Raw genomic sequence first — 25,814 nt, forward strand, 5'->3', positions numbered from 1 at the left:
TGCATAAAAAAACCCGGCTTCTCAGGCAGAATAACATAATATTAATAGGAACGTGAAAACTAAAACATCAAATAGACACGGAAATGAGCAAAAGATGAGAAGCTGCAAAAAAGATATGAAAATGAGGAGAAGATGATCGGATGTCTCTCATTTTTTGCTCACACTCATACGGATTGATGCAGATGAAAGTGCCAAAAATGAATGAGAACGACAAGAATGAATCCATCCGATTTTCATCTAACACCTCTCTCTCTCTTTCCATTTTCCTCTCTCCTCTTCCGATAATCAACTTTTTCTTTTTCAGCATCATCAATTGCATTGCTGGCAGAAAAGTGGAAAAACAGAAAACATCGGGTGCAAGCGCGTGAAGTCCAGTGAAATTCTGAATCCGGTGGGAAACAAACTCGGAGTTAAAGAAGAGTGTAGTGCAGAGTTAGGAGAATTGTAGATGATGGGGTTATGATATTAATTAATAATTTTAGAGGTAATTAATAATTACGCATAAAGTTTATGTATTTTCTATGAAAAAGCTAGCGGTCCTTTCTAGAAAATGTTGTGCATTCTGTTTGAAATTTTTGTACATAATCAGTGATTTGATAAAGTCAGAAAACAACAAAAAAATATATGCACAAATGTATTCCAAGAATACAAATGTCGTATGCATCGAAGTAGAATTAGAGTTCTTGAAAATATAACGAACATAATTTTTTTGCGAGTGTTTTCCTAGTTAATATGATTTTGAGAAAACAAAAATTATGCTGCAAGTATAGCTGCCCTCTGCGTCTTTTTTCTTGAGCAGAATCTGATTTTCACTAGAGAAAATTGCATTCGTAAAACTTGGGAAAAATACTGAACTGGAAAAATGTTAAATGTGAGTTTTTAATGAAAACCTTTTTTTTCAAGTTATAAAATTGTTACTCAATTTTTCACTGATGTGGCAGCTAAATACTATATAGGGAAAAAAAACAAGAATGAGCAGTGTAACACCACAAAGTGCGCACTAATCGAGAAAATGGAAAGTATGTAGCTGTCTGTGGATGTGAAATTGGAATACGAGGTGATAGAAAAAACTGATCTTCTAATAGAATACCCCAAAAGACTGAAATTAGCACTGTGATACAACGAAACATTTCACAAAAATTAATGCATCTGTCTGGCTAAGCATAAATGTACGTTTCATAAAAGGCACGAAATTGAACTTAAATTAATTCTACAGCTGAAAATATACTTTTTGAAGTATTCAGTAATGATATTTTGGTTTGAATTCCATTTGAAAATTCAATCGAAGTGAGTATCGTCTCGCAAAAAAACTTGAAACTAGCTGCTCAATATTTAATTGGTATACACTTTCTGTACAGTTTCGTATAAGGAATTTTATAAACTTATTTTTCTATATCAAATAAACACATTTGTGAAATGAAAAGCTTGTAGCGACCACTGAGGCTGAGATCGTGGCGAACCAACTCAGAAAAACAACGTGTTCCTTTAAGCTGAAGTACCAAATTTAAAGAAATTACAATATAGCGGAACATATTCTATTCATATCAAAATATACTTGCAGCAAGCCAACATTTATCAGTCATTCTACTGAGTTAATGTTCATGAGAAAATTATGGCAGATTTGGCAAAAAATCGCATTATAAAAACTTATAATCTACTAGATCTAACCCACTGTTGACCTTTAACGGATTAGTAAATGAGAAATACCCATAATGAAAACACCTAAAAGAAAACTCCATTACATCTAATCAAAATTATACCTCCTCACACACAAACTTCCAGAAGCCCTCTCATTGTTCGTTCGTTCATCATCGCTTTGCTTCTGTTTCCTTATTTTCTTTTTATCTCTCTCTCTCTCTCTCTTTCAAACGGGCCAAAACACAGAGAAAAGAGAAAAATAGAGTGTGCGAATTAAAGAGAATGTTAGAGAAGAGGAGAGATCGAGAGAACACATTTCATTGCGTGCATGTGTGGTTAAGAGGGAGGAAAAATTGAAAGATGAAGACAGTTTGACTGCTTCAAATATTAAAGAACTTTTAGAGAAGAAACAGAACACGAAGCATATGAATGGATAATATCAGAGATAAGATCAGATATTCGAAAATATGAAGTATACAACTACTAATCAGAATCAACTGTAAGTACCAATAATGACTCAAAGTTGAAAGCAAGTTTTTTGAATTTTTTAAATGAAGAAAATGAACTTCAAAAAAAAACTGTTTTTTCCCCCCAAAAAAAACATACACTATGTTGTCGCCAATGACAACGAAGAAAATAAACTGAATAACGATTTCAAAATATTGCAAATTATTTGGCACAACGTCAGAAAAGTTTTCTTGAATTACATGTCGAATAACTTTAATTTTTTTCGAAAAATCGGAATTTTCTCTACTAGAACCATAACAAGATACATTGACAAATTTAGTTACATATGCATGATTAAAATTAGAGAAAAACATCAAGCCTCAATAACACATCAATTGACACGTTTCTTAATAAAATAGTAATTCATTTCAAACAATAGCATAACATAATATTTAATAGCGCAGTCAATTTAAGCTCTTTTGCCTTAAAATAGAATAATATCAACTAGAAGAAAAATAACATCGCAATTTGAGTTACTTATATTAAGATGAAAACAAGGCTTACCCTCCCTCCCACTTCTGAATTACCAAAAAAATCCCAATTTCTCCACTTTTCAGTGGTCGGGCGAGGACACGCAGACACAAAGTAGCAGTTTCTTTGACAAATAAACGCAGAGAGCGGTGGCACATAGAGAGAATGAAGAAACAGGAGTTGCCAGACATTGAGAATGTCTGAGTCTCACTATGTATGGCAGATAGCACACCATTTTGAGGAGACATCAGAGATAAAATTGTAAAAGTTGTAGATTATTATAGCATCATAAAAACTATAAATGTGTTCGCAGTTCATAGCATTCCATGGAGAAGCTTTGCTAAAGTTTCAGGTAGTTTTACATTTCAGCATACTCATGATAATTGTTGTCTTATTAAGATTCTGAATACAACTAATCTTGAGTTCAACCGGAGAAAATCAGACAGAACCAAAAAATTGATTTGACAACAAAGGTTTCAATTATCAGATAAAAACTACAAAACGTTTGCTATAAAATCACATGAGCCGGAAGGCGCAAAAATTACACACTGGGTTATTGGTCAATTCAGTTGAAGATTGCAACAGTTGCACCAACTGATCTCGAACGTGAACTTATTTCAGACAGACCCCTCATCTTTAACCATTCATTTGGAAACTAGATGACAGTGTGTATTAGACGAGAGACAATGAAAATCAAGGAGACGTCAGAGCAGACAGTGGGTGGTCGACTAGGGAGGCAATATAGATACACTGTATTAAAATGAAGATACGCAGAGTTTGAAGACAACGAGAAACTGAGAAAAATGACATTCATATTTGGCGTGCGATTTGTTGGAATAGTATAATTAAAATTAGCTTTTAAAAAATTAGAAAAAAAATATCTCATAAAGAGAAAAAAGGTATGTACCCACCGACGAGACGCTGACAGTTAAAAATAAAAGAGACAGAATAGAAAAGTTGTTGCCCGAAAAACGTGGTAGCCACGTGGCAGTTCGCGTATTTTTTATTAAGACGTGTAGCGAAAAAAACAAAGAAAAATATGAACCCATAACGAGAAAAAAGGTATTTAGTACAAATTGTCATGGTACAGGTGGTGTTTCAAAAAAAAAAGAAGGCAAACCTGCAAGGCTCAAGGAATAAGGAATAGGGTCAGACAGAAGAGGCAGATTATATGTAGATCACTAAAAACGAGATTTCGAAAAAAGACGGATCAAACACTTATTAAAGCGAACTTGCGGAAAAACAAGACATGCTACATATAGAATATTTACAGAATAAAGAGAAATCGTTTTGGAAGTGTGACATCACAATCATCTAGTAGTGCAATTCCGGTATTCAAGAGGTTATGGAAGAGAACACTCTAACGAAACATTCGACTTCACAAAGCTATCAAATATTAGAAAGATATTTCTAACGGACGTTGAAACACAAATTAGCTGGCTCAAAATCAAATTAATAGGTTCAACTAAAACTATGATATAGTTTTGGAATAACTATGGAAAATACCTATTTTCTGAGTACGAGAGTTCTATAATTAAGAAGCTATATCACAGAATCGAGAAATCGAATTCTACATGAATTTGATCAAATCAAAACTTTGATTTCATATCACATGAGGTGACGACAAATCTCTCTTCTCTATCAACTTGTTTGTTCAATCTCAGCAGCCGGACAACGATTTTTAAGTGTGAGATATATAGAACAAAGATATCAGAGAAAAACAAAAAGATGGTCCCTGAAATAGGACAGTACATGAACTTGCAAAGGTCCAATGCGAACACACACACACTCACACACACATTGAATTCGTTGTCGGACGGCGGGACGAGGACGACGAGTAAGCGCTGGGACGAGAGAGCGTCAATAGTGAAGAGAGTACAGAAAATGGCCTGCTGGTGCAGTGAAAAACGCGAGTGAGCGCGCGCAAGATGAGGCCTGCTGCTGAAGGTTGGCGTGCACGGGAATAAGGGGGAGACCTCAATTTGAACGTTACAAAGAGCCACGTACTAATTAAGAAAAATTGTTTGTAATCAGAATAGGTAGGGGTTTTATTAAGTAAGTTAAATATTGGAATATAGCTAAATTGATTTCTGATCATTGAACTTTGAAGAAAAGCCTACGATAGGGAAGGCCTTGGAAGGGAATCTTAAGATTATTTCAAACTCCCCATTTCGTGAAAACTTGAAATTTCATCTACATGACTTCATGCCTTATCGTAGCAACTGAACCTTTTTAAAATTATCACATCGCATTTTTTGGTAACTTATGTAGCGTAAAAATTGATTTTTGTACATTTTCAGTCAATAGGTATTCAAAAACCGCCAAAATTGGACTCTATGGACTGAAAATGTACCAAAATCAACAGAGATGCACACTCCATCTGATTGGTTCAAAAATGGGCCGATCGAATCGCTGATTGGTTGCAGGTCTTATTTTGGAAGAAGTTCAAACATGGGGAATAGCGAGAGTTGGAAACTTTTCAATCATACCTGATTATTTTTTCATTCTTCTTTTGTAGTATTTCAGCCTTTCGGTATCTATCGAGTATTTTTGAGTCAAATTCCCATTTTTCGAACTCCACCTTTACGATAAATTAATTTGGAAAATTACTGTGGTCAAAATAACATTACAATTTATCACCGACAATAATGTTCAATTGGAATACCTTCTAATAATAAGCAAAAATTGTGGCTTGTCCTTTAAAATTCTATCCCTTTTTAATTACATGGCTTCATTGTGAACGTTAATCTGTAAAAATCTAGTTTCAATGTGACGTATGTGATATGATAAACATGAGCCAGCGATTCGTTTTTTGGAATGCAAACACTTGATATTTCACTCGGTATATTATTGACTGTTCTCGTATTTTTTGAAAACATTGTTTCGTTGAGTCGACTGATTAGAAATTAGTTTCAGTATAGGAAATTAGATGCATCATCACAATTTTCGTACTTCAGAGGAACATCATGTTGCTTAATATCTTCTCTTGTTGTTTTTTGCTTTGCTCTACGGAGACCGCTGCTCTCACTTTTCTACAACGTTTAAAGCATTTCTCGTTGGAAAAGAGACACAGATAAACATACACGCCTCGCCAAGGACATTTTCCGCCTGTGTGACTAAAAGGAAAAGAAGAAAATATATCAAAAATGGAAGGAGGGAATGAAGAAACATATGATAATCCTGGAAATCTATGATTTCAGATTGTACTGTTTAAACATTACAATTATAGCGATACGTTTAACAACTTGAGGAATATTTCAGAAACGGTATGAAGCTCATTAAAACCAATGATGCCCCTTATGTCTGAAAATTAAAACTTTCCTGATCCAAAATGACCGAATACCATAATAAAATAATCGAAAATTTTTTAGATTTTATGAAATTTCCAGTCTAAAAACTTCCTGGGACTTTTTCCTAGTTTCGTTTTATATTCTTATTACCGTATTGACACAAAATACTGGGTGTGAAACATATTTGAGGCGCAAAATATCTCGTAGCGAAAACTACAGTACTTATTTAAATGACTACTGTAGCGCTTGTGTAGATTAACGGGATGGATTTTTTAAATGAATTTATTTTAGAATAGTGCCAGCGATATTCCACTTTTCTTCGTTTCTTCGTTTTTTTTTTTGACTAATGTTAATACTCTATCGATGGATCAATGATATTAATTAATTTTGAAAATCAAGCCCGTAAATCGACTCAAGCGCTACAGTAGTCTTTTAAAGAATATCTGTAGTTTTCGCTACGTGATATTTTGCGCAATACGATTCACAGAATTTCGTTTTCCCGAGATGCTAGTTCAAGACAATGAACACACAAGTGATAGGCCACCTTCAAAAAGGTAATTCACGGGGGTCTCTGAAACATACAACGCTTGGAAAATGAATTTTAAAACGCAAAGCATGATAGGATTATTTTCAGAGTTTCTATAACTGTCGGCGAAGACGTCGTATTTTGAGAACCAAGTGTAAGGGTTCATTTTTAGATAAATTCTTAAAAATTATGGGGTTATTCAAGTAGTGTCGGAAAATTAAAAAGTGTAGAAAAATTACGTCACAACCTTATTCAAGTAGATGAAAACATGTATTTAAATACATTTGCGACGTCACAAATGTATTTAAATACATTTTGCTACATTACTTGAATAACCCCATTAGGAAATTGTAAAGAAGCCAAGATTGGTAGAAAAATTATCACTAATTGTTGAGAAACTGAAGTTAGCAAATCACCCTGTTTTTTTCAGAGAAAATTTTACGCATGAATCAAGCAACAACTTTATAACAAACAGTTTATAAACAAGAAATCACGCAACAATCTCGAAACGGAGTGGGGCGAGAAGTTCTGGCTCATTGTTCTGGGTGGTGACGGTGTGAGCTCCTCTAGGGGCGACTGGAAGTCTCTTCAAAGCTGGGACTGGTTGTCCAGCTGACTTAGCGGCCTTTCTCTTCTCGTCATTGGACTTGACACGGTTCAAGAAGTCGGTTCTGCACTTGGATGGCTTGATGTGCTCGATACGGATGTTGATTCTCTTTGGAAGAATGTTTCCGCTGAAAAAATCAGTCATTTCAGTCAAAATGAGTTGGATTAGATTGCTTTTCAAAATTGAAAAAGACTATCATAATTACTTTCGAAAATGAAATTGTCAGCATGCTAGCATTGTTTTAGGTGTCATTCAAACTCAAATACTTACCGGACTCTCTTGTTGACGATGATTCCGACGGCTCCTCTGGTGACGTTGAAGATTCTTCCGGTTCTTCCGTGGTAAGCCTTGAATGGCATACCCTTTTGGAAAGCTCCATTGGTCTTGATATCGACAAGATCTCCGCGCTTGTACTGGGTGTAGTAGGTGGAGAGGTGCTCAACTCCGTGCTTGCGGAAGTCGCGAGCGAACATGTAACGCGTTCCGCGTCTGAGACCCTTGGAGTTAGTCATATTTAACCCTGAAAAAAATTTTTGATAGAGGTGTCAATATAGAGAACTACGAGGAACAAAAATGTAAAACAATTTGCCGAGAAACATTTACAAAAAAAGCACATGAACGAAAAATCGATTTTTTGAACATATTTCAGCAAAAACTAAGGCAGAGTTCGTTAAATACTAGAAAGATTAGCAAGTTTTTACACAGAGGCATAAAAATTGACGAAAATTTCACTATTTTTCACAGTTTTTACGGAAAAAAAGAGAAAAAATCTTTAGGCCAGTAGCATAAAAATTGTTTAAAGGCACACAGTACGGTAACACTCGTTTCAAGTGTGTCGCGCTTCCCATAGATCGCTGCGAGACCAAACCGTCAGACATGCTGCGTCTCCTTAAGAGTTCCGCACGTTTTTTCGTCTCTCGCCTCCATTTTTATTCGGTTTTTTTTTCAGACGGTTTTTCTAATAACAAAGTTTTATTTTAATAACTTTTCCCATTTTTCTCGATCTAGTACTAGCAATTAATCATTGAATTCCTTGAATAAGATCTTTCAAACAGTTTTCTTTTGATTATTTTATTTCCGTGTAGAAATTCCTCAATTTTTGTTGTATTATTTAATGTATGTATTCTACATCTATTGAAAGTAGTGTATATTTCAGAATGTCGCTGGGTACCATCGTCTACAACACCGTTTCTCGCCGTTTCTCCACCATCCTTTTGGCTTCCGCCTTCGGAGCCTACACCTTCAACTACACTTTGGAAGGGCTCACCAACTTCTATTGGGATACTGTGAGTTTTAATTTTTATGAGAAACATGAAAAATACTGAAATTTTTCAATCGAATTTTTGTTTCATATCTGTTCTGATCAATTGGAACCCCCAAGAATTTAACATTTATTCAAATGAAAATCAGATTCCATTTTTGATTTTTTCTTCAGTTTCGATGAGGACTTTTCCGTTGATCTAAAGAAATCATAACCCTTCGAAGACAACCAAAACTTTCATAAGTGTAAGATGACAGAATATAGTGCTTTTCACTCATTTTTTTTTTTGATGAATGAACCTTCCGAAAACTGGAAGTGTAAAAACTATCTCCAATAAAAACGATTCGCTTCGGGTTCATCTCTGAAAATCCTGACAATCGCATTTTTGACATTTTCATGTTTATAAAAATTGTATAGTTGCCAAAACATAAAATTTATATTTTAATTTCCTCCTTACAATTAGTTTACACAGAAATTTTAGTAATTTGGCTATTTGGAAAAACGAGAGAGATGCACAAAATCGTTTTTTTTAACGAAACCGACAAGTTTTTGAAAAAACTCCAAAATAAATTATTCTGGTACCGAATTCAATATGTGTATTTTGGTCTACACACTAATTTATACAAAGTTTTGTTCGATGCACCGTTACATAAATATTGTAAAACCAAAAAACGAAATATTTTGATTTTTCGATTTTCTGAGGTTTTGAAAAACAAAATTTTCTTCTTGTTTTTCGGTTAAAAACCCATAAAAACTAGTTAAAATTCGAAATTTAAAAAAAAGTATATCTGTATTCTATAATTGTGCTTTTTCCCATTTTTCAATTTTGGAAATACTCAAAAACTACTATTTAAAAACTCGATTAATGCAGTTTTCTAATTTTAATTATCTACAATCATCTGAACTTTTCACAAAAATTTAACTCTTTCCAAAAATTTTTTAAATTGAAAAATTGATTTTAAAACTGGAAAAAATCATCCGAAAGGATATACAGTTTAATATCACGTTTTCGACCAGAAAATGAAACACATTTTTCCGTTCTTCTCTGAATGAAAATTTGTCTTTCTGGTTTACCGAGTACAAAAACAGCCATTTTTAATTGAAAAAATAAAAATCCGTTTTTTTCACTACTATATTTATAGTTTTTAGCATTCCTCTATAATAAAAACAAATGAATTTTAACCAAAAAAATTAAAGACTGGAGAAACATATTCAAAATGGTATATTATCCTATTTCGATATTTTTTAGAAAAACTCCAACAAGCAATGGAAGGACATCAAGCAACAATTGGCTCAGGAATAGACTTCAGCAGACGAATGAGCAGGCTCCGTTTCGATGGCGTTTCTAGCAATTTTATAGTCTCCTTTATTTTCTTGTCGAGATAAAATTATCGGTTTTTGAACCGTTTCTTTAAATTTTTGTTGCGAACTTCTGGATATGCCAGATCCAATGAATGATTGTAATATTTTTAAATGTGTCCCTCTTGTCCAATGAGTTTGCAAACTGGCAAGAAATGGTTCCGCATTGTGATGGTGATGCCGCGACGAACAGAGTCTGACTGCAAATATTTACCTCCGGATAAAGCGGTGCCTGATTGAAAAATGGAGGAGAGTGAACGCGGAAAGAGAGTAATTAGAATCGGAGGATCTGACAAAAAGGAGCTGGGCAGGGCAGGTCAACTGTGGGCAAAGGACACGCAAACATCAAAAAAATACTATCAGCCGACACGGAGACGCAGATATGGCTCCGTCGTCGGTGATCTCACAAAATGACAGTATAATATTTGACGAGTGTCGGACCGTACCACGTACTGTGACGGCCAAATAGAGTCGGAGAAATAAGAAGGGAGGGCAGTTACTACTCGAGTATAGGCGACCTCTCTCTCCTTTTCTCATTCACTAGTTTTGTATGGTTTCATCTATCGATTCAATGAATCCTTTCATTTCCTCGTTCGTAAATTCAACATTTTAATTTTAGTTATTACAGGAAATTAGAAAAGTATTTTTTAAAATTCTTTTTACTCTTCAAAATTGTTTTTTAAAGAAAAAATGTATTTAATTTCAACAGGTGCAAACAGACGTCGAGAATATACTTTCAATATTTATATTTATCGGCGTATTACTGAGATCCGGAAGTTTGCGATTGTCGTACAAAAGATATTGCCCGGTCTCGAAGCGACATTATCTCATAAATGTAAAAGAGTGTGTGCCTTTGAAGAGTACTGTAGTTTTCAACTAGTTTGCTGTCGCTGAATTTTTATTTATTGATTTTTCATAACGTTTCTTCCCTTTCCTCGAAGTGTGTAGTTTTTCTATATAATTTAACGAAACAGGAGAAAATAACGATGAGCTGGAAACTACAGTATCCCTAAAAGACGCACACTGTTCGTTTAGTCGTTTCGAGACCGGGAATCGCATTTTTGGGGAAAAATCGCAAAATCTCGCATCTAGATAATATTTAAATTTTGTGCCACACATTTCCACGTCGGAATTTTTTCTTTTTCCCGTACAAACAACCATTTCGGTCTGCGCCTCTCAGTTTAGTACACGTGTATCAGGCATTTCATTATCGTCGCCCTTCGCACAAACTAGCCAACTGGCTATTGACATACTTTTTGTCTAATATACTATCGCTCCCTGTTCGTTTTCTCCCGTACTTTTTATTTTGTTTCTTCCAACAAGTAAATGCTTTTCAGGGTATCAAAAATGATGTTCGACCGGCGCTTCTTCGCACTGGTCGTCCTTCTCTGTGTATCGGCAGTTCGTTCCACGGAAGATGCTTCAGATGATGAGCTGAACTACGAAATGGACGAAGGAGTCGTTGTGCTCACTGACAAGAACTTTGATGCCTTCCTCAAGAAAAATCCAAGTGTTTTAGTGAAGTTCTACGCTCCATGGTGAGTTTTAAAAATCAAGAAAATTGGTTTCAAACTAAAAATTGAATTGAAAAATTCAAATCGATTTTTTATCGTAGACGTCTAAAATGAGATTTTCCGCCATATCGTAGGCGAGTGGGTCTCACCAACAAGCTACATTAACTCATGTTGATTTATGGGCTGCTAACCTAATTATTATTTTAAAATTAAATACAAATAGCAGCCTATGAATCTACACGAGTTGAAGTAGCTCGTTGGAAGCGTGGCGAGATGGCGACTATTCTCATCTTTAGACGCTTCATAATAAAAGTTTAAAACTTTGGAATTTTTTTTTACAAATACATAGATGCAAAATCTCATAATCTTTCACTGATTATCATTTTTGTAGGTGTGGCCACTGCAAGCACTTGGCTCCGGAATACGAGAAAGCATCTTCAAAAGTGTCAATTCCACTGGCCAAAGTCGATGCAACCGTCGAAACAGAACTCGGAAAGAGATTCGAAATTCAAGGATATCCAACTCTCAAATTCTGGAAAGATGGAAAAGGTCCAAACGATTATGATGGAGGTAGAGATGAAGCTGGAATTGTTGAATGGGTTGAGTCGAGAGTTGATCCAAATTATAAGCCACCACCAGAGGAGGTGGTTACTTTGACAACTGAAAATTTCGATGATTTCATTTCCAACAACGAGTTGGTTCTTGTTGAATTCTATGCTCCATGGTGTGGACATTGCAAGAAGTTGGCTCCAGAATATGAGAAGGCTGCCCAAAAGTTGAAGGCTCAAGGATCAAAGGTTAAGCTAGGAAAGGTTGATGCTACAATTGAGAAGGATCTTGGAACCAAGTATGGAGTCAGTGGATACCCAACAATGAAGATCATCAGAAATGGAAGAAGATTTGATTATAACGGACCACGAGAGGCTGCTGGAATCATCAAGTACATGACTGATCAATCGAAGCCAGCTGCTAAGAAATTGCCAAAACTGAAGGATGTCGAACGATTCATGAGCAAAGATGACGTCACTATTATTGGATTCTTTGCCACCGAAGACTCAACTGCATTCGAAGCATTCTCTGATTCCGCTGAAATGCTCCGTGAAGAGTTCAAAACAATGGGACATACATCAGATCCAGCTGCATTCAAGAAGTGGGATGCCAAGCCAAATGACATTATTATCTTCTATCCATCTCTGTTCCACAGCAAATTTGAGCCAAAGAGCAGAACATACAACAAGGCTGCTGCCACATCAGAGGATCTTTTGGCTTTCTTCCGTGAACATTCTGCACCACTTGTTGGAAAAATGACCAAGAAGAACGCAGCAACAAGATACACGAAAAAACCATTGGTTGTTGTATATTATAATGCTGATTTCTCCGTTCAATATAGAGAAGGAAGTGAATACTGGAGATCCAAAGTTTTGAATATTGCTCAGAAATATCAAAAGGACAAGTACAAGTTCGCTGTTGCTGATGAAGAGGAGTTTGCCAAAGAACTTGAAGAGCTTGGACTTGGAGATTCTGGACTTGAGCATAATGTAGTTGTATTTGGTTATGATGGAAAGAAATATCCAATGAATCCAGATGAGTTTGATGGAGAACTTGATGAGAATCTTGAAGCATTCATGAAACAAATCAGTAGTGGAAAGGCCAAGGCTCACGTGAAGAGTGCTCCAGCTCCAAAAGATGATAAGGGACCAGTTAAAACCGTTGTTGGATCCAACTTTGATAAGATTGTCAATGATGAATCAAAGGATGTACTTATTGAGTTTTATGCTCCATGGTGTGGACATTGCAAGAGCTTTGAATCAAAATACGTTGAATTGGCTCAAGCTTTGAAGAAGACCCAGCCAAATGTTGTTCTCGCCAAGATGGACGCCACGATTAACGATGCTCCAAGCCAGTTCGCAGTTGAAGGCTTCCCAACTATCTACTTTGCTCCAGCTGGAAAGAAGGTAAAATATAATTTGAAAAAAAACTCGTTCAGAAGCTATGATTCATATGCTGAATTTTGCGATTATTTTCGTTTCAAGAGTTACGGTACCCGGTCTCAAAGCGACCGATTTTTTTAAACTTAAAAGAGCTTGCGCCTTTAAGGAGTACTGTAGTTACTGAATTTTCATTCATTTTTATACCTTTTTCATCAGAATTGGAAGTATCTGAAATAAGTTTTCAAACAAACAGGTGAAAAAATCCCGAAAATATGAGTATTTGGCAAATACAGTAATCTTTAAATGGGCAAACTTTTTTGCATTTAAGAAAATCGTTCGTTTACCACCCCGACCGAGTACCTTATTTTTGGAGCAAAATTGAAACTTTTCACATGCCGGTAATAATAAATTCCAATCTCATGATATCCCGCCTATACCGTAACCAACGTTTGGAGTACGGTAGGTTACGGTATGATCGCAGTGAGACTTCGGATCCTTGATAGGCCCATTTTAAATAAACTAATTTTCAGAGTGAACCAATCAAATATTCTGGAAATCGTGATTTGGAAGATCTCAAGAAGTTCATGACCAAGCACGGTGTGAAGTCGTTCCAGAAGAAGGACGAGTTGTAAACAATTCAGAAGGAGCAATAATTCTGTGATATTTAAACTAATTTCTCTTTGTTTCTTTGTTATGAGTATTTATTTTTAGTTCTTGTTCATCATGCTTTTTTTGTCACTTTTCCCTCCCCAATCCCATATTCCTCTGCTTTTCTCTCATTTTCGGTTACGTGTATTAATTGAATGTATACGACGACGACAGTCACTAGTTTCGAAATAACTATTTTACGAGGATGAATAAACACACTGATCGCTGAGCGACGCTCCGAGCACTTTTCGAGAAGTTTCTAAGAAGCCACTTGACCGAGAGAGAGGGAGAAAGAAAAGCTTGGCATAGAAATGTGCTTGTGTTTATTTGAACTGTTAAAAGTGTTTGACGGGGGCGAAGTCACTGGGGAAACCTCGAGATCAATAGGACACGTGGCAATTTGAATTTTTGGATAATTGGAAAAGCAGTACCCGACTAAAGATCCGAATTTGATTTTCAGACATTTTACTGCAAACTTGATTACACACGGTAATTTTCCAAAAGTTTTGTGCATTGAATCCCGAAAAACTTCACAAACGCATAATATTACAACCCGATCTATGAGCAAAGTAAATAGAGAGAATCAGGCTGAAAGCTTATTGTGATTAATGAACATTAGGAACAATGCTGATTTCAATTTGAAACATTTTTTTTTCAGATCGAAAATCAGTTTTTTCAGATCGAAAATCACATTGGATCTTGACATTTTCAAGAGAATTATTAAAATTTAAATGGCTATTTGAAAAGTATTGATTTTCTGAAAGATAATAACTACTTACCATCTATGTCGTACCTGACTATGCCAATTATTTTCAACAATTGTTTATTTTAAAAAATTTTTGAAGTAAGCTTAAAACAAACCCAGGACCTCTGAAATGTACCAAGTTTGGAAACTAATTCCAAGTACTGGTAATAACAAAAATTTTGAATTCGAGGCGGATAAGCGCCAGTTGGGAGTTTTCTGATTATAATTATATTAATAGAATTGCCAAAAATCATGATAAACCCCTCCAATCATTTTTTGATTTTCGAAAAAGTTTCAATGTAGGTTTTGGTGAGCTGCGAAGTTTTCCAAAAATGTCTAAAAACTAAATTCATATGGTTCAATTTTTGTCAAAAACGTTCAGCTCATGAGGAGCTTGAAACTAACCAATAAATTTTGGTCATTAAATTGGTCAGTTAAATTGATAATTGAAATTAACCGGATATGTTTGGAAAAATAAATGCAAAAGTTCATGATCATCAGATCAAAAACCAAAAACTTCCCCTACATTTCTATTTCCAAATTGAAGATTTCTTGAAGCCTACAAATAGTACAGTTTACAAATATCTCTCCTTCTTTCTCTCGTCCCTTCTTGCGCATCCTCAGAGCTCGGAGCTCCTATCCGTCAATATAAACAATCATTGTTTCTTTTCTTCTCCTCGTACCTTTTTTCTTCTTCAAATCCATTTTTCCTCCGCCCCCTTATCCTACAGTCCAATTCCTTTCACTCTCCACTTTCTGAGCTTCTTCTCCAACTCGCAAAAGCTTCAAAGCTCACAGAGCATTTTACGATAGTGCATTGTAATGTTCTCCACCCTAGAGTGCATCTCCAACCTGCGCATATGTTTTCGCTCTTTGACATTACATTTTCTTCCGATTCACATTTTATTCATCCACCCGATAAATATATTTTCACACTTTTAATTTTCTAGAGAAAATGTCCGCTATCGAGGTGACCGCTGACGCCGCTTCCACCTGGGATTGGCCACTTCAACACAACGACGGAGTTGTCAAGGTTCGGGATATTTTTTCTCTTTAATAGAAGGCTCTGCAATTTTTATGAGCCAAAATTTAATAAAAACGCTCATTTTTTCTTTTTGGTTAAATTTGGAATATAAACCAACCACGACACTTTAGTAACTTAGACTACCTACTCTTGAAAAAATAAAACAACAATTTTCGAATGACGCTACAGTACCCCTACCTTAACACTACTTCATAGGAAACGTAATTTTTGATATTAATAAGTTCACAAATATATAGTAAATCATCAAATTTATCAATACAGTGAAAAGATGTTGTAATATGTTCAGAAATACCTTAGAAAACTTACTATGATCGCAATAGAAGCTGTATCAAAATTAAAGAAAACTATATTTATTTTGATAGCTTCTATCTGGATTTTCGATAAATTGCATTTGTATACTGGAATGAATAACTAGAATAGATTATGAGTTTTTCATATAAGCATAGTTTCAAATTACACTTGAAAAATCAGCATGTTCTGTAATCATATAGACACACTGTAAAATACAGTACTCTTCGCCTAGAGACGAAGAGTACAGTAGTTTACAGTGTGGAAAAGTACTCTGACAGTCGTAATGTTAACTCGTGTAAATTCTGACTGAATATTCTTAAATTTCAGGTCCACAACACCAAGGAAAAGTTCGAGGTCGGACTTGACGTTCAATTCTTCACTCCAAAGGAAATCGAGGTCAAGGTTTCCGGACAAGAGCTTCTCATCCACTGCCGTCACGAGGTAAGAGTTATAATTGGTATTTATAAAATTAGGAGGCTCCTTTTTCGACTTCAACTCACTGAAACTTACCCATTTTCTGAATTATATAAAATCTAACAAAAGAATGATACCTATGGTAGCATTGAATATTTGTTCCAAAATATCAAATTATAAAACTAAATACAGTAATATCGTCCTTCAAAAATTTCCACTGAACATATGACGTAGTAGTTAAAAGACAACAATATGAACCATATTTTGGGTCTCGCCACGCGGACAATGATTTACAGAATGATTTACAGTAGCTCGTGATGCCGTATCTTCTTTTTCAACTTAAGCAGCACAGATTTGTTTAAAGAAAAATATGCTGAACTAGATAGATAATTCTTATAAATAGAAGATTAATTGTATAACTCTCAACTTTCCAGACCCGCAGTGACAACCATGGAACCGTTGCCCGTGAAATCAACCGTGCCTACAAACTTCCAGATGACGTTGATGTTTCCACCGTCAAATCCCACCTCGCCACCCGCGGAGTTCTCACCATCACTGCTTCCAAGAAGGCTTAAATGTCTAGAACATGATTACAACCAAAAAAAACAATATTTTTCTCAATTGAATAATATCAAATTATTCTTCACTTAAATACTTTACATTTCTTTTTGACTAATCAAATATTGCAATACTTTCAATAAATGTACGACTTTATGTGTTTATGGAAAAATGCTATAAAAAGAAAATCATTTAAAAAAATACAAATTAGAAAAATGGCAAGATGCAAGACTAGACCATTGGTGATGGCTGTGAGAAAAACAAATGATAATAGAACTTTACACGAAAATTGATGATAAATCTCGAAATTTCTAGACTGTAGATTTTTTTCCAAAACGCCTAAACTTATGAGCAAAATTCACAGGAAAATATTAAAAAAAAACAAAGGACGAGAAGATTATGCAGATGATGGAAGAAGTAGGTACATATAATAGAAATCAAGAATACAGTTGCATCAACGCACGAATAATGTAGTGACTGGTGCCATACTCTCCAGCTGGAGCCGAATCATAGAAATGCTTGCAGATATTGCGAGCTCCATCGCATCTCGTATTATTTGGGTTTGATGATGCACAACATTCCATTACAATTGTTTCAAGGTGTTTCTGAAAAATAATTGATTTCTTACTATTTGTAAAACAATTGAAAATTAGTATATAAATTAATTCAGCACATCGAGGGATGATTTTTTCGATAAATACAATAAAAAGAAGAACTCACATTATGATCTACAAAAATTTGATTCGCAACGTGCAAAATGTGATCAACATCCAATGGTCGATCTCTTGGAATATTTGGTTGCTCAAGAAGTACCAACTTTTCCAGTCTTCCCAATAACCACAAAGTCTCTACAACAAGCTCTCGATATTCGGGCTCTGCAATCCTATTTAGAGCTTCTTCAGATTCCAATGCGAATTTAATTTCTTTTCGGGTCATTTCTTGTGTTAATCCCCAATGCAAAACAGTGTCATTGATTTTCACTCCATGTGGCATTTTATGTACAGTATCCCAGAGTATCGCATAGAATCCATTTGGAACTCTATTCAATGCACCATCAATACGTCGATGACGGAGCCAAATTCCAAATTGGAAATCATCTTCATCAGCTTCTTCATCTTCATCTTCCTCCTTTGGTATCTCCAATCCTCCGACACTTCGAGTAGATTTCCGAAGTGACTTTCGTTCCTCGATTTGTCGTCGGAAGGATCCGATTCCAGTTCGTGTCTCTCTGATCGTGTCGCTGTAATGAATTCCATCCTCCGCATATTCTTCTAATAATCGACCAGAGAGAAGCGAGAATATCATTGACTTTAGTTCAAATGGTGAAACTGTAAGTAAAGTTTCAGCTGCTTCAGCTCCAGAAATATTTCGAAGACGTGATAATTCAGAGGCAAGGACTTGGATAATGAGACCGATGCGGAGACGGAACATTTCAAGAAACAGTTTTGGCTCCGTGCGAACCAACGACCCAAGGTATACAATGATCTCTTGAGCGAGTGTGAATGAGTTTGCATCGTCTCCATATGCACGATTCATGATCTTCTCCAATTCTTCATTCGTTTTAGGACATGTTATTACTTCCTCTTTTTTCGAAGCGATTCCCACCTGAAATTTGAAATGGTCATAGATATTTTTACGTTTCTTCAAACTTACAGTGATTTGCTTTTGTCTAACCAAAAGATGAGTAACAGCTTTGCTGAGCTCTTCCAGTTGCTTCTTTAGTAAACCAGCCGTCAGTCTTACAAGAGCCCATTCTCGTGCTTCACATGCTTTCGTGTGAACTTCTTCCATTAACATTCGCACTGTTATGTGTTGACACCCAAGCTCCGTATCGTAGTCCGGACCGCTAAAATATAGGTATATCCAAATCAGGATGCAAAGTTTTTTTGAGTAAAAAACTTACAATTTCATCCAGAGACAATGTACAATGGAAATCTGTTCTTCAAGTACTGTAGTTTCATTCACAAGATCTAACAAATCATCAGCTTTCATTTCATTCATTTGTTCCGCAGTCAAATCTCGATGCGTCGTTTCATTCTCAGCTCCTCGTCTCGTAGTTTTCAATAATTGCTGTCTCAATTCTCCTGAACTGTGTTCCTTGACTAATCCAAGTGGTGTTTGGGTGGGAGGTGGTGATTGATAAGTTGAATCCATATCCTGTAAATCTCTAGGACGAGATTTGTAGGCAAGACGAAGCTTCATAAGATCTGCGTCGTTACTGTCCAGAGCTATCGAACGATGTCTCATCGAAGCTTTATGAACAGCCGTGTAAGCACTCCGATCTTTGACTGATTCTCCACGTCGCAATGTTCTTGGGCCTCGTGGTGTAGTTATTTTTTCATCTGAAGATCCTCAACAAAATTTAACTTTTTGTCCAGGAAATCAGGCCACTTACTTTTAGCTTCTGTAGCATCTTCAGTAAGTAGAGTGAACTGAACCTTTTCGGCTGCAACACTTCTCAATGTGTCTTCAGCACTTTTATCGCGGAATTCCATTTTACTAACAGCGGTTGTCCGGAAAAAATCGGACAAATCCTTCATAACCACTCTACAAACACTTTCAATTCATTAGAAATACTTATTGCAAAGTTTTCGTACCTAGCGCCACTCAAGTATCCTGTATTGATTTTCTTGATGGCTCCTATTACTGTAGATTTCATATGACGATTTAGATGAATGTTTGAAAAGTGTGATAGTCCTTCCTAAAAGTGGAACGTTGAAGATGAAAATTCAAGGACAAATAAAACAAACCGTTGATAACATTCCTTGAGTTATCACGAGAACAACAAGCGGTCTTCCACTGATGCTGACACTATTCCATGAAGCATAAATATATTGAAGTTCACTGCTCCATTCATCTGTCAGGATACGAATATCATACATAAGATGTGATCGACGAGAATCCATAAATTGTGGAGTGAAAATCACAAATTTATTTCCAATTTGATAGAGTCTACTAGTACTCAACAGTCCGATCGGACGATCTAAAGGGCGTCCTGACAAATTTAGTTTTTTTGATTCTCCGATCCTGAAAATATGTTTGTTTCTGTGATATTATAGTCAATATTCCTACTTCGCCAGCAATTGTCCAAGTGCTGAAGCAGGAAGAATTGTGAATACCGGATCAATTTCATCAACACATTGGACATGAATATCATGAGCTCGAAGTTCTCTCTGAACATCTAGTGATTCGGCAAGCACAGTTACTTGAACTTCGCATGGTGGCCTTTTTTCATAAACAGACAATCTTCTGCTCAATGGGTCCAGTTCAGCCGGAAGTAGGAATCCCTCATATAATAAGCAGATGATAACGTAGAGTGATTGAGCCCACAGAAATGGCCTGAAAATGGAAAATAACGATGAATCTATCAAATAATCTTAATCATACGTTGCGCCTCCAGGAACTCGATCCTGAGTGCCAGGATGTGCTTTTTCCGCAGAGACATGCTCTTTGAGCACTACGTATAGCTCTGGAACAAGTCGAAATCCTTTATCGCTGAGCACAAGTACACTTTCCAGCTGTCTCCAGTATGCTTCTACTGCATCATCGTCTTTTGAATACATTGCATCGAGAATTAGATAGCAAAGGAATATTGGCCATTCGCATTCAATGTCTTCGAACTGTTGAAGTTCTGATTTATTATAGTAGAGACGGGATGCATCCTGAAAACAAAAACAAAATGTTTATGAATCAAGGGTGTTGGTTTTCCGATTTCTCACTTACATTTACAATAATTTTTTTAAAACAATTTTCACAAAAAAAGGGAATTGATCGTTTTTCCATTTTCAGAGTAATCGAAAAAGCTGGCAAATTTTCTTCATTTTAGAAGAAAACTTTTTTTCTCAACATAAATGAAATTTGATTTTTGAAAACTTGAATATTATTGTTAATTTAATTTTTTTTTGTTTTTCGCTTTTCTCTGAAAAAATGGAAAAAATTCGATGACACTTTTTTTGTAATGTGATGCACAACCGTACGGAAGGAAACTTTTTAGGCTTGCTTTAATAGTTCAAAAATTATAATTCTAACCTCTAATACAGTTTTATACCCGTCACGCATGAATCTACGACATCCATATTTTCCAAGCAATCGTTGAGTGATAGTTTCCCTTGTCTGTGAAACGAGTTCTGGATCTTCAACACAGAATGCTGGATAACTGATTATTCCAAGAAGTGCAGCATCAGTTTCCTAAATGTTTTATTTGTTCAGGAATTTCTGACAGATTTACCCTACTTTACTAAATGATTCTCTTGGAAGCATACTAGAGAGAACAGCGGAGCATTGTTCTATTTCATCGGGAAGTACGTGAACAACTGATCCTCTTGAACCATCAACAAAAAGATCACCGACATCGTTAAGTGCTTGCAATGCAGCTTTAACCATTCCGATCGATGATGCATTCAATTCTCGAATTCCTTGATTTGTTTTGTCTCCACGCTCCCATACACCATAATCCTGAATAATTGGAAATTTTAATTATTTTATTTTTAAAGGTTTTCGGGAAACATACTGGAGTTCGGTATCCGGTTTCAATATAATAAACCAGATTTTGTATAAATGCAACTTCATCGAAGTTTCGGACTACTTGTAGACCAGAAGCTGTAATTTGAGCGAGGGTGAGAAGATAAAGTGAGATTGCATCCATTTGAAGATGTCCCCAATCAGCATCACCACAAACTGTTCCCTTTGTTCCGACAGCAAACTTTGAGTGTAGAGCATCAAGAGGCCGCTGATATTTTTTGAACAGTTCGACTTTCTCGGCTTGTCGCATTAAACATTCCAATATCGACTGCATCATTTTCACACTGAAACACCCTCCAATGTAGTTTTTTGAGTTTTATAATCTGTTACCATGTGAATCCTAATTCCTTTGCTTTTGTGAGATCTTCGTCAAAATCGGCGCATTTCATATAAGCTCGATAAAGAGCCCATAATGCTTGTGCGATGTAAACATTATCTCGAACCCAAGCATGACCTGAAAATAACAATTTCATCGATTCAATTTGTTTTCTTCAATACCTGGAAAATCTTTCTGATTGGCAAATAATGCTGTTATGGGGTTTTGATGACTGCAAATGGTTTGCTCCACCATGAACAGAATGCGGTCGAGACGGACCCCGGAGCCGCTCCGGGATCGCATTTTCTCCGATTTTTTTCTGGAACGAAAATTTAAATAAAGTGTTACAAACCAATAAATTAAATTTCCACAACAGAAACAAGACTTCGTGAGAGTAAAAGAAAGAAAATGTGGGTGAACAAAAATGTGCGCGTGAGTATTGGCTCTGTCCGAGAGGAGTACACACAGCGCGGCCTGGTTTTCCATAGTTCTCAAATCTAGGCCATCTCAGTTTTTGAGAAAAAAGTTAAAAAAAAAACACTTTTTTTGTTTTAAAACAAATTTCTTGACTAAAAATATTGATTTACCGTCTTTTTTCATTTGAGTTTTATATTTAAGTTATCGATCCATTATCTAACAAAGTGTTGTTTTATCCTTGTTTTTTATTCATTAAACCAATATATCAATATGCTCTATTATTTAACAGAATGGCTGCTCGATTTGCCAGAGGGTTTGTGAATCGAAATCCACGGAACAATGAACTTATGGGAAGACAAGCGCCGAACACAGGTTATCAATTTGAAAAGGACCGTGCTGCTCGAAGTTACATTTATAAGTAAGTTTTCTGTTCTAAAATAAAAAATTTTATGTAATTTGTTTGCAGAGTAGAGCTTGTGGAAGGAAAATCCCATCGTGAAGGCCGCCTTGTACATTATCAAGATGGAGTTGTAATCAGTGCTTCAACAAAAGAACCTTCAATTGCCAGTCAGCTATACAGTAAAACTGATACATCTGCTGCATTGAATATTGGACGAGTTTTGGCCCTTCGTTGTCTTCAATCTGGAATTCACTTTGCTATGCCTGGAGCAACTAAAGAAGCTATCGAGAAGAGCCAACATGTTAGTGTTTCAAATAATCAATTTTATAATACGGATACTGAGGTCCTGATAAATTTAAAATTAACTTCTCTATTGGTTTTTGTCGAAAATAACTTTAAAAACTTGAAATGTTTCGAAAAACGAATAGTGACAGATTTTAGGTTGTTATTAAAAGCTAATTTGTCTACCTTATTACTCGAATTAATTTTCAAAAATCCGTAACTTTCTATGAAAAGATGTGTACCAGGAAGCAAAAATTATTTTTTGCTGTTTGCATTCAACAACAATTATTTTTCAGCAAACACACTTCTTCAAAGCTCTGGAAGAGGAAGGTCTCACACTAAAAGAACCGGCCCACGTGGAACATTCCTATGAGACAGACAAAACATTCACATGGAAGAGGTACCCACAGAAGCCAACACGTCAGGATAAACTCGACGAGCTATAATTATCCTGCACTTCTAAAAAACGTTTTTATTGTAGAAATAGTTTATGACCTTCAATTGTTTTGTTCTCTCCCTTGTTCTTGTTTCGTCTCTTTCAACTTTTATTAGAGTGAAAAAAAAAACTTTTCTCTGACTTTGAACAATTTAGAACTCTATTCACAATCACCCCCTTGAGCGTCGTAAGTACTAGAAGTTTTTTGCCTTTTTGTTTTAACTTCGAGATTTTTTAATCCCGCCTTCTCAAGCTTCGGACTGCAAACGGACATACATCAAACATTCTTCGATGCATCGTTTTGGTGAAATGACGAATGATGTGATGAAAGGAGGCCACCACCACCACCACCAATTCCCCGCACCCTCCTTGTAATATTCATGGGTGCTCGGCGAGCAGAGACGAAAATGGATGGACGAGATATCAGGGGATTCGATCTGACAACACCCCCGGTTTTCTCCCATTTGGGTTCTTTTGAGCACCTTTTTTTGAGTTTAGAAAATCTTTATTTTTAGAGTTTTTGAGCGTACTTTTTTAACTCCTTAGAGGCATTGAAACAAATGTAGTTCTGACTATCTGGTGTTGTATGTAGAGCTCCATGTTTTATGCATATGGATTTAAATTTCAGGACTTAAATTTTCGACGTCACCAAAATTGAAGTTGGTGACATTCCTGAAAAGCTCCGCCCATTTTTTCCAACATACTTCGCTTTTTTTTTGAAAATATAGAAGCGTTCAGAATTCGTAGAAAATATTGGAATACAAGGAATAATAAAAGTGAATTTTTTGTTTCGAGAGCAGCGTTCTTTTTTGAACTTTCTCAAATGTCCCGATGATTCATAGATAAATAACGTTTTTTATTTCATCTTTCACTCAAAATAAATGACACTTAAAGTTAAAAAAATTATACTTTTTTTTTTGAATTTTCTTGGTATTTGGATTTTTGCACTTTATATTTCTACTGCTTAAATGTTCCAAAAACGACCAAATATCGTTGTAAAACTCAAACAGATTTTTTATTTACACACAAATTTATTTACATTCAAAAAGTCGAATATCACAAGTTCACAATTTTGGAAGTTGACCAAATATATTTTTACATGAGTTTTCTATTTTAATTATGTTTTAACTGTTTGCATTTAAACATTTTAGGGTTAAAAGTTGCAATGCTTGAAATTTCTCAGAAAGTCTACTTTTTCAAAAAATTTAGTACTTTACCGAAAACTTTGTCTGAGCTTTTTTATCTAAAATTTTTACAATGTTCATTTATTATATTTGTACAACATCCCCTAGGATTAAGCTCCTTCAATTAAAAAAAAACCTATTAAAAATTAATTGAATTAATAAGTGAGCATACTAGCATAGATACCTTTTCAGATTATTCTACGATTTTTCAATTGTGAAGAATTTATTTATAGTTTGCTGTAAAATGTACCAAATAATAAATTAATATTTATATCTTGCGATTTCTCGTAAAAAGTCATAAATTTGCATGATATTGGAAACCTTTACTGACACAATGATTAATGTAAACTCTTTCGTATTTTTCTTTTGCAAACTTTCTTTCTTTCACCAAGTTTCCCAAATGGATAATCCAAAATTGTTTGTCCAAAAGTCAGAAAGCAAAACAAATTTGTTCAGAAATCTCATCCTTTCTCTCTAACTTGATTATTTTATTTCCCACTGACTTCTATACTAGTGTCCCGATTTACGATTTCTAAACTAACAATAGAATCGAGTAATATATAGTTTCCGATAGAGATTGAATTTTTTAATTAGCTTTGCCAATTCTCTATTGATAAAATTAATTTCTCATCAGAAATACCATCCTTTGGTTATATGAACTTTAAGTTGTTTCATTTTCAGCTTTAAAATTGATAAAACAGTCTGAAATTAATTTCAGATTTTGAAATTATCATCTTTCTGAAAAATCATACCAAAACAATTATATAGATTTCTTGCAAGTCAGAAATTTTCGAATATTGCATCTAGAATAAGTGAAAAATGTTTATAAACTAGTAAATTATAAAATTGAAATAAAAACTGTAAATGCCACATCTCAATACTCAAAAGCCTTTCTACTTTCAAATTCTGCTATACTCCATACCTATCTATCCCTTCCTACTCATTCCATTGACCATTTGACCACTACTTCAAGTCTTTCAAAATCTGATATCTCAGCTCGTTCTTCTCCAAATAACGGACTTCTTGACCACTTTGAAAATCTCAAATTCTCGAAATTTGCTCTCTTTCCCTTCACTGAATCTTCACAAAAAGCACGACTTTTCTCTCGTTTATTTCTCTCTTCTTCATTTGTATTTCTTCCTTGAATTCATGAATAATAACTAAACATGATATGAAATTTATTTTTATTCATTATATTCAATCATTCTTTGGACACAGTGTGAATTAACTTCCTTGTTTAATTATTGTTTTTCAATTTTTTCTTTAGTCTTGGAGACCTGAAAAGATTTAAATAAAACCCTTTTTAAATAAACTATAGTTTATTTTATAGGGACACTAGTCGCTCATAGAAAGTTTAATATTTTTGATTTTTTTTCGAAGGTTGTTTGAAACTTTGAATCTCCAAATAATTTCAAACTAAAAATATCGTTCAATAAGTTGCAATCCCTGATGC

General features: G+C 35.2%; 6 protein-coding genes and 3 non-coding genes across 10 annotated transcripts; 5 read left to right on the forward strand and 4 right to left on the reverse strand.

The window, feature by feature from the left end:
• Positions 1–6,882: 6,882 nt before the first annotated feature.
• On the reverse strand, positions 6,883–7,559 carry rpl-21 (Large ribosomal subunit protein eL21). The gene is made up of 2 exons (NM_066373.9): positions 7,310–7,559; positions 6,883–7,166 (listed from the first exon to the last, which is right to left on the reverse strand). The coding sequence occupies exons 1-2, from the start codon at positions 7,549–7,551 to the stop codon at positions 6,923–6,925; spliced, it is 486 nt and encodes a 161-aa protein (NP_498774.1). The 5' UTR covers positions 7,552–7,559; the 3' UTR covers positions 6,883–6,922.
• Positions 7,560–8,183: 624 nt separating this feature from the next.
• On the forward strand, positions 8,184–9,768 carry C14B9.10 (Complex III subunit 9). Its single transcript, NM_001392150.1, has 2 exons — positions 8,184–8,325; positions 9,550–9,768. The coding sequence occupies exons 1-2, from the start codon at positions 8,197–8,199 to the stop codon at positions 9,601–9,603; spliced, it is 183 nt and encodes a 60-aa protein (NP_001379666.1). The 5' UTR covers positions 8,184–8,196; the 3' UTR covers positions 9,604–9,768.
• A 159-nt stretch (positions 9,769–9,927) lies between these two features.
• Positions 9,928–10,065, reverse strand: C14B9.12. The gene has a single exon (NR_052491.1). It is a non-coding gene; the product is annotated as an Unclassified non-coding RNA C14B9.12 (non-coding RNA).
• A 931-nt stretch (positions 10,066–10,996) lies between these two features.
• On the forward strand, positions 10,997–13,981 carry C14B9.2 (putative protein disulfide-isomerase A4). Its single transcript, NM_066374.10, has 3 exons — positions 10,997–11,197; positions 11,565–13,128; positions 13,635–13,981. Exons 1-3 carry the CDS (start codon positions 11,007–11,009, stop codon positions 13,734–13,736), a joined length of 1,857 nt encoding a protein of 618 aa, NP_498775.2. The 5' UTR covers positions 10,997–11,006; the 3' UTR covers positions 13,737–13,981.
• Positions 13,820–13,969, reverse strand: C14B9.11. Its single transcript, NR_052492.1, has one exon. It is a non-coding gene; the product is annotated as an Unclassified non-coding RNA C14B9.11 (non-coding RNA).
• A 1,427-nt stretch (positions 13,982–15,408) lies between the features above and the next one.
• hsp-12.2 (Heat shock protein Hsp-12.2) lies at positions 15,409–16,963 on the forward strand. The gene is made up of 3 exons (NM_066375.8): positions 15,409–15,530; positions 16,161–16,274; positions 16,682–16,963. Exons 1-3 carry the CDS (start codon positions 15,453–15,455, stop codon positions 16,820–16,822), a joined length of 333 nt encoding a protein of 110 aa, NP_498776.1. The 5' UTR covers positions 15,409–15,452; the 3' UTR covers positions 16,823–16,963.
• Positions 16,953–21,961, reverse strand: phka-1 (the record flags this gene model as incomplete). 2 transcript variants are annotated; one of them, NM_066376.7, is made up of 14 exons in its annotated part: positions 16,953–17,410; positions 17,526–18,410; positions 18,459–18,651; positions 18,709–19,147; positions 19,201–19,352; positions 19,403–19,506; positions 19,556–19,832; positions 19,878–20,144; positions 20,193–20,467; positions 20,835–20,993; positions 21,039–21,260; positions 21,316–21,610; positions 21,657–21,780; positions 21,825–21,961. In NM_066376.7, 14 exons carry the CDS (start codon positions 21,943–21,945, stop codon positions 17,243–17,245), a joined length of 3,681 nt encoding a protein of 1,226 aa, NP_498777.2. The 2 variants fall into 2 exon arrangements, with proteins under 2 accessions (NP_498777.2, NP_001348739.1); NM_001361735.3 differs by having other exon boundaries at positions 17,243–17,410; positions 18,709–19,156; positions 19,201–19,361; positions 21,825–21,945.
• A 385-nt stretch (positions 21,962–22,346) lies between these two features.
• Positions 22,347–23,306, forward strand: mrpl-18 (Large ribosomal subunit protein uL18m). Its single transcript, NM_066377.4, has 3 exons — positions 22,347–22,477; positions 22,526–22,760; positions 23,038–23,306. The coding sequence occupies exons 1-3, from the start codon at positions 22,350–22,352 to the stop codon at positions 23,185–23,187; spliced, it is 513 nt and encodes a 170-aa protein (NP_498778.1). The 5' UTR covers positions 22,347–22,349; the 3' UTR covers positions 23,188–23,306.
• Positions 23,307–23,546: 240 nt separating this feature from the next.
• On the forward strand, positions 23,547–23,653 carry D2007.6. The gene has a single exon (NR_052493.1). It is a non-coding gene; the product is annotated as an Unclassified non-coding RNA D2007.6 (non-coding RNA).
• Positions 23,654–25,814: the final 2,161 nt, after the last annotated feature.

This window comes from Caenorhabditis elegans, chromosome III, assembly GCF_000002985.6.
Source record: "Caenorhabditis elegans chromosome III".
Lineage (NCBI taxonomy): Eukaryota > Metazoa > Nematoda > Chromadorea > Rhabditida > Rhabditidae > Caenorhabditis > Caenorhabditis elegans.

Bases quoted from the DNA above. Each gene is read 5' to 3' on its own strand.
- hsp-12.2 (NM_066375.8), top strand. From the start codon at position 15,453: ATGTCCGCTATCGAGGTGACCGCTGACGCCGCTTCCACCTGGGATTGG. The intron at 15,531-16,160 runs GTTCGGGATATT...CTTAAATTTCAG, and splicing joins ACAACGACGGAGTTGTCAAG to GTCCACAACACCAAGGAAAA. The intron at 16,275-16,681 runs GTAAGAGTTATA...TCAACTTTCCAG, and splicing joins TCATCCACTGCCGTCACGAG to ACCCGCAGTGACAACCATGG.
- C14B9.10 (NM_001392150.1), top strand. From the start codon at position 8,197: ATGTCGCTGGGTACCATCGTCTACAACACCGTTTCTCGCCGTTTCTCC. The intron at 8,326-9,549 runs GTGAGTTTTAAT...GATATTTTTTAG, and splicing joins CCAACTTCTATTGGGATACT to AAAAACTCCAACAAGCAATG.
- mrpl-18 (NM_066377.4), top strand. From the start codon at position 22,350: ATGGCTGCTCGATTTGCCAGAGGGTTTGTGAATCGAAATCCACGGAAC. The intron at 22,478-22,525 runs GTAAGTTTTCTG...ATTTGTTTGCAG, and splicing joins GCTCGAAGTTACATTTATAA to AGTAGAGCTTGTGGAAGGAA. The intron at 22,761-23,037 runs GTTAGTGTTTCA...ATTATTTTTCAG, and splicing joins CTATCGAGAAGAGCCAACAT to CAAACACACTTCTTCAAAGC.
- C14B9.2 (NM_066374.10), top strand. From the start codon at position 11,007: ATGATGTTCGACCGGCGCTTCTTCGCACTGGTCGTCCTTCTCTGTGTA. The intron at 11,198-11,564 runs GTGAGTTTTAAA...TCATTTTTGTAG, and splicing joins GTGAAGTTCTACGCTCCATG to GTGTGGCCACTGCAAGCACT. The intron at 13,129-13,634 runs GTAAAATATAAT...ACTAATTTTCAG, and splicing joins TTGCTCCAGCTGGAAAGAAG to AGTGAACCAATCAAATATTC.
- rpl-21 (NM_066373.9), bottom strand. From the start codon at position 7,551: ATGACTAACTCCAAGGGTCTCAGACGCGGAACGCGTTACATGTTCGCT. The intron at 7,167-7,309 runs GTAAGTATTTGA...TGATTTTTTCAG, and splicing joins ATCGTCAACAAGAGAGTCCG to CGGAAACATTCTTCCAAAGA.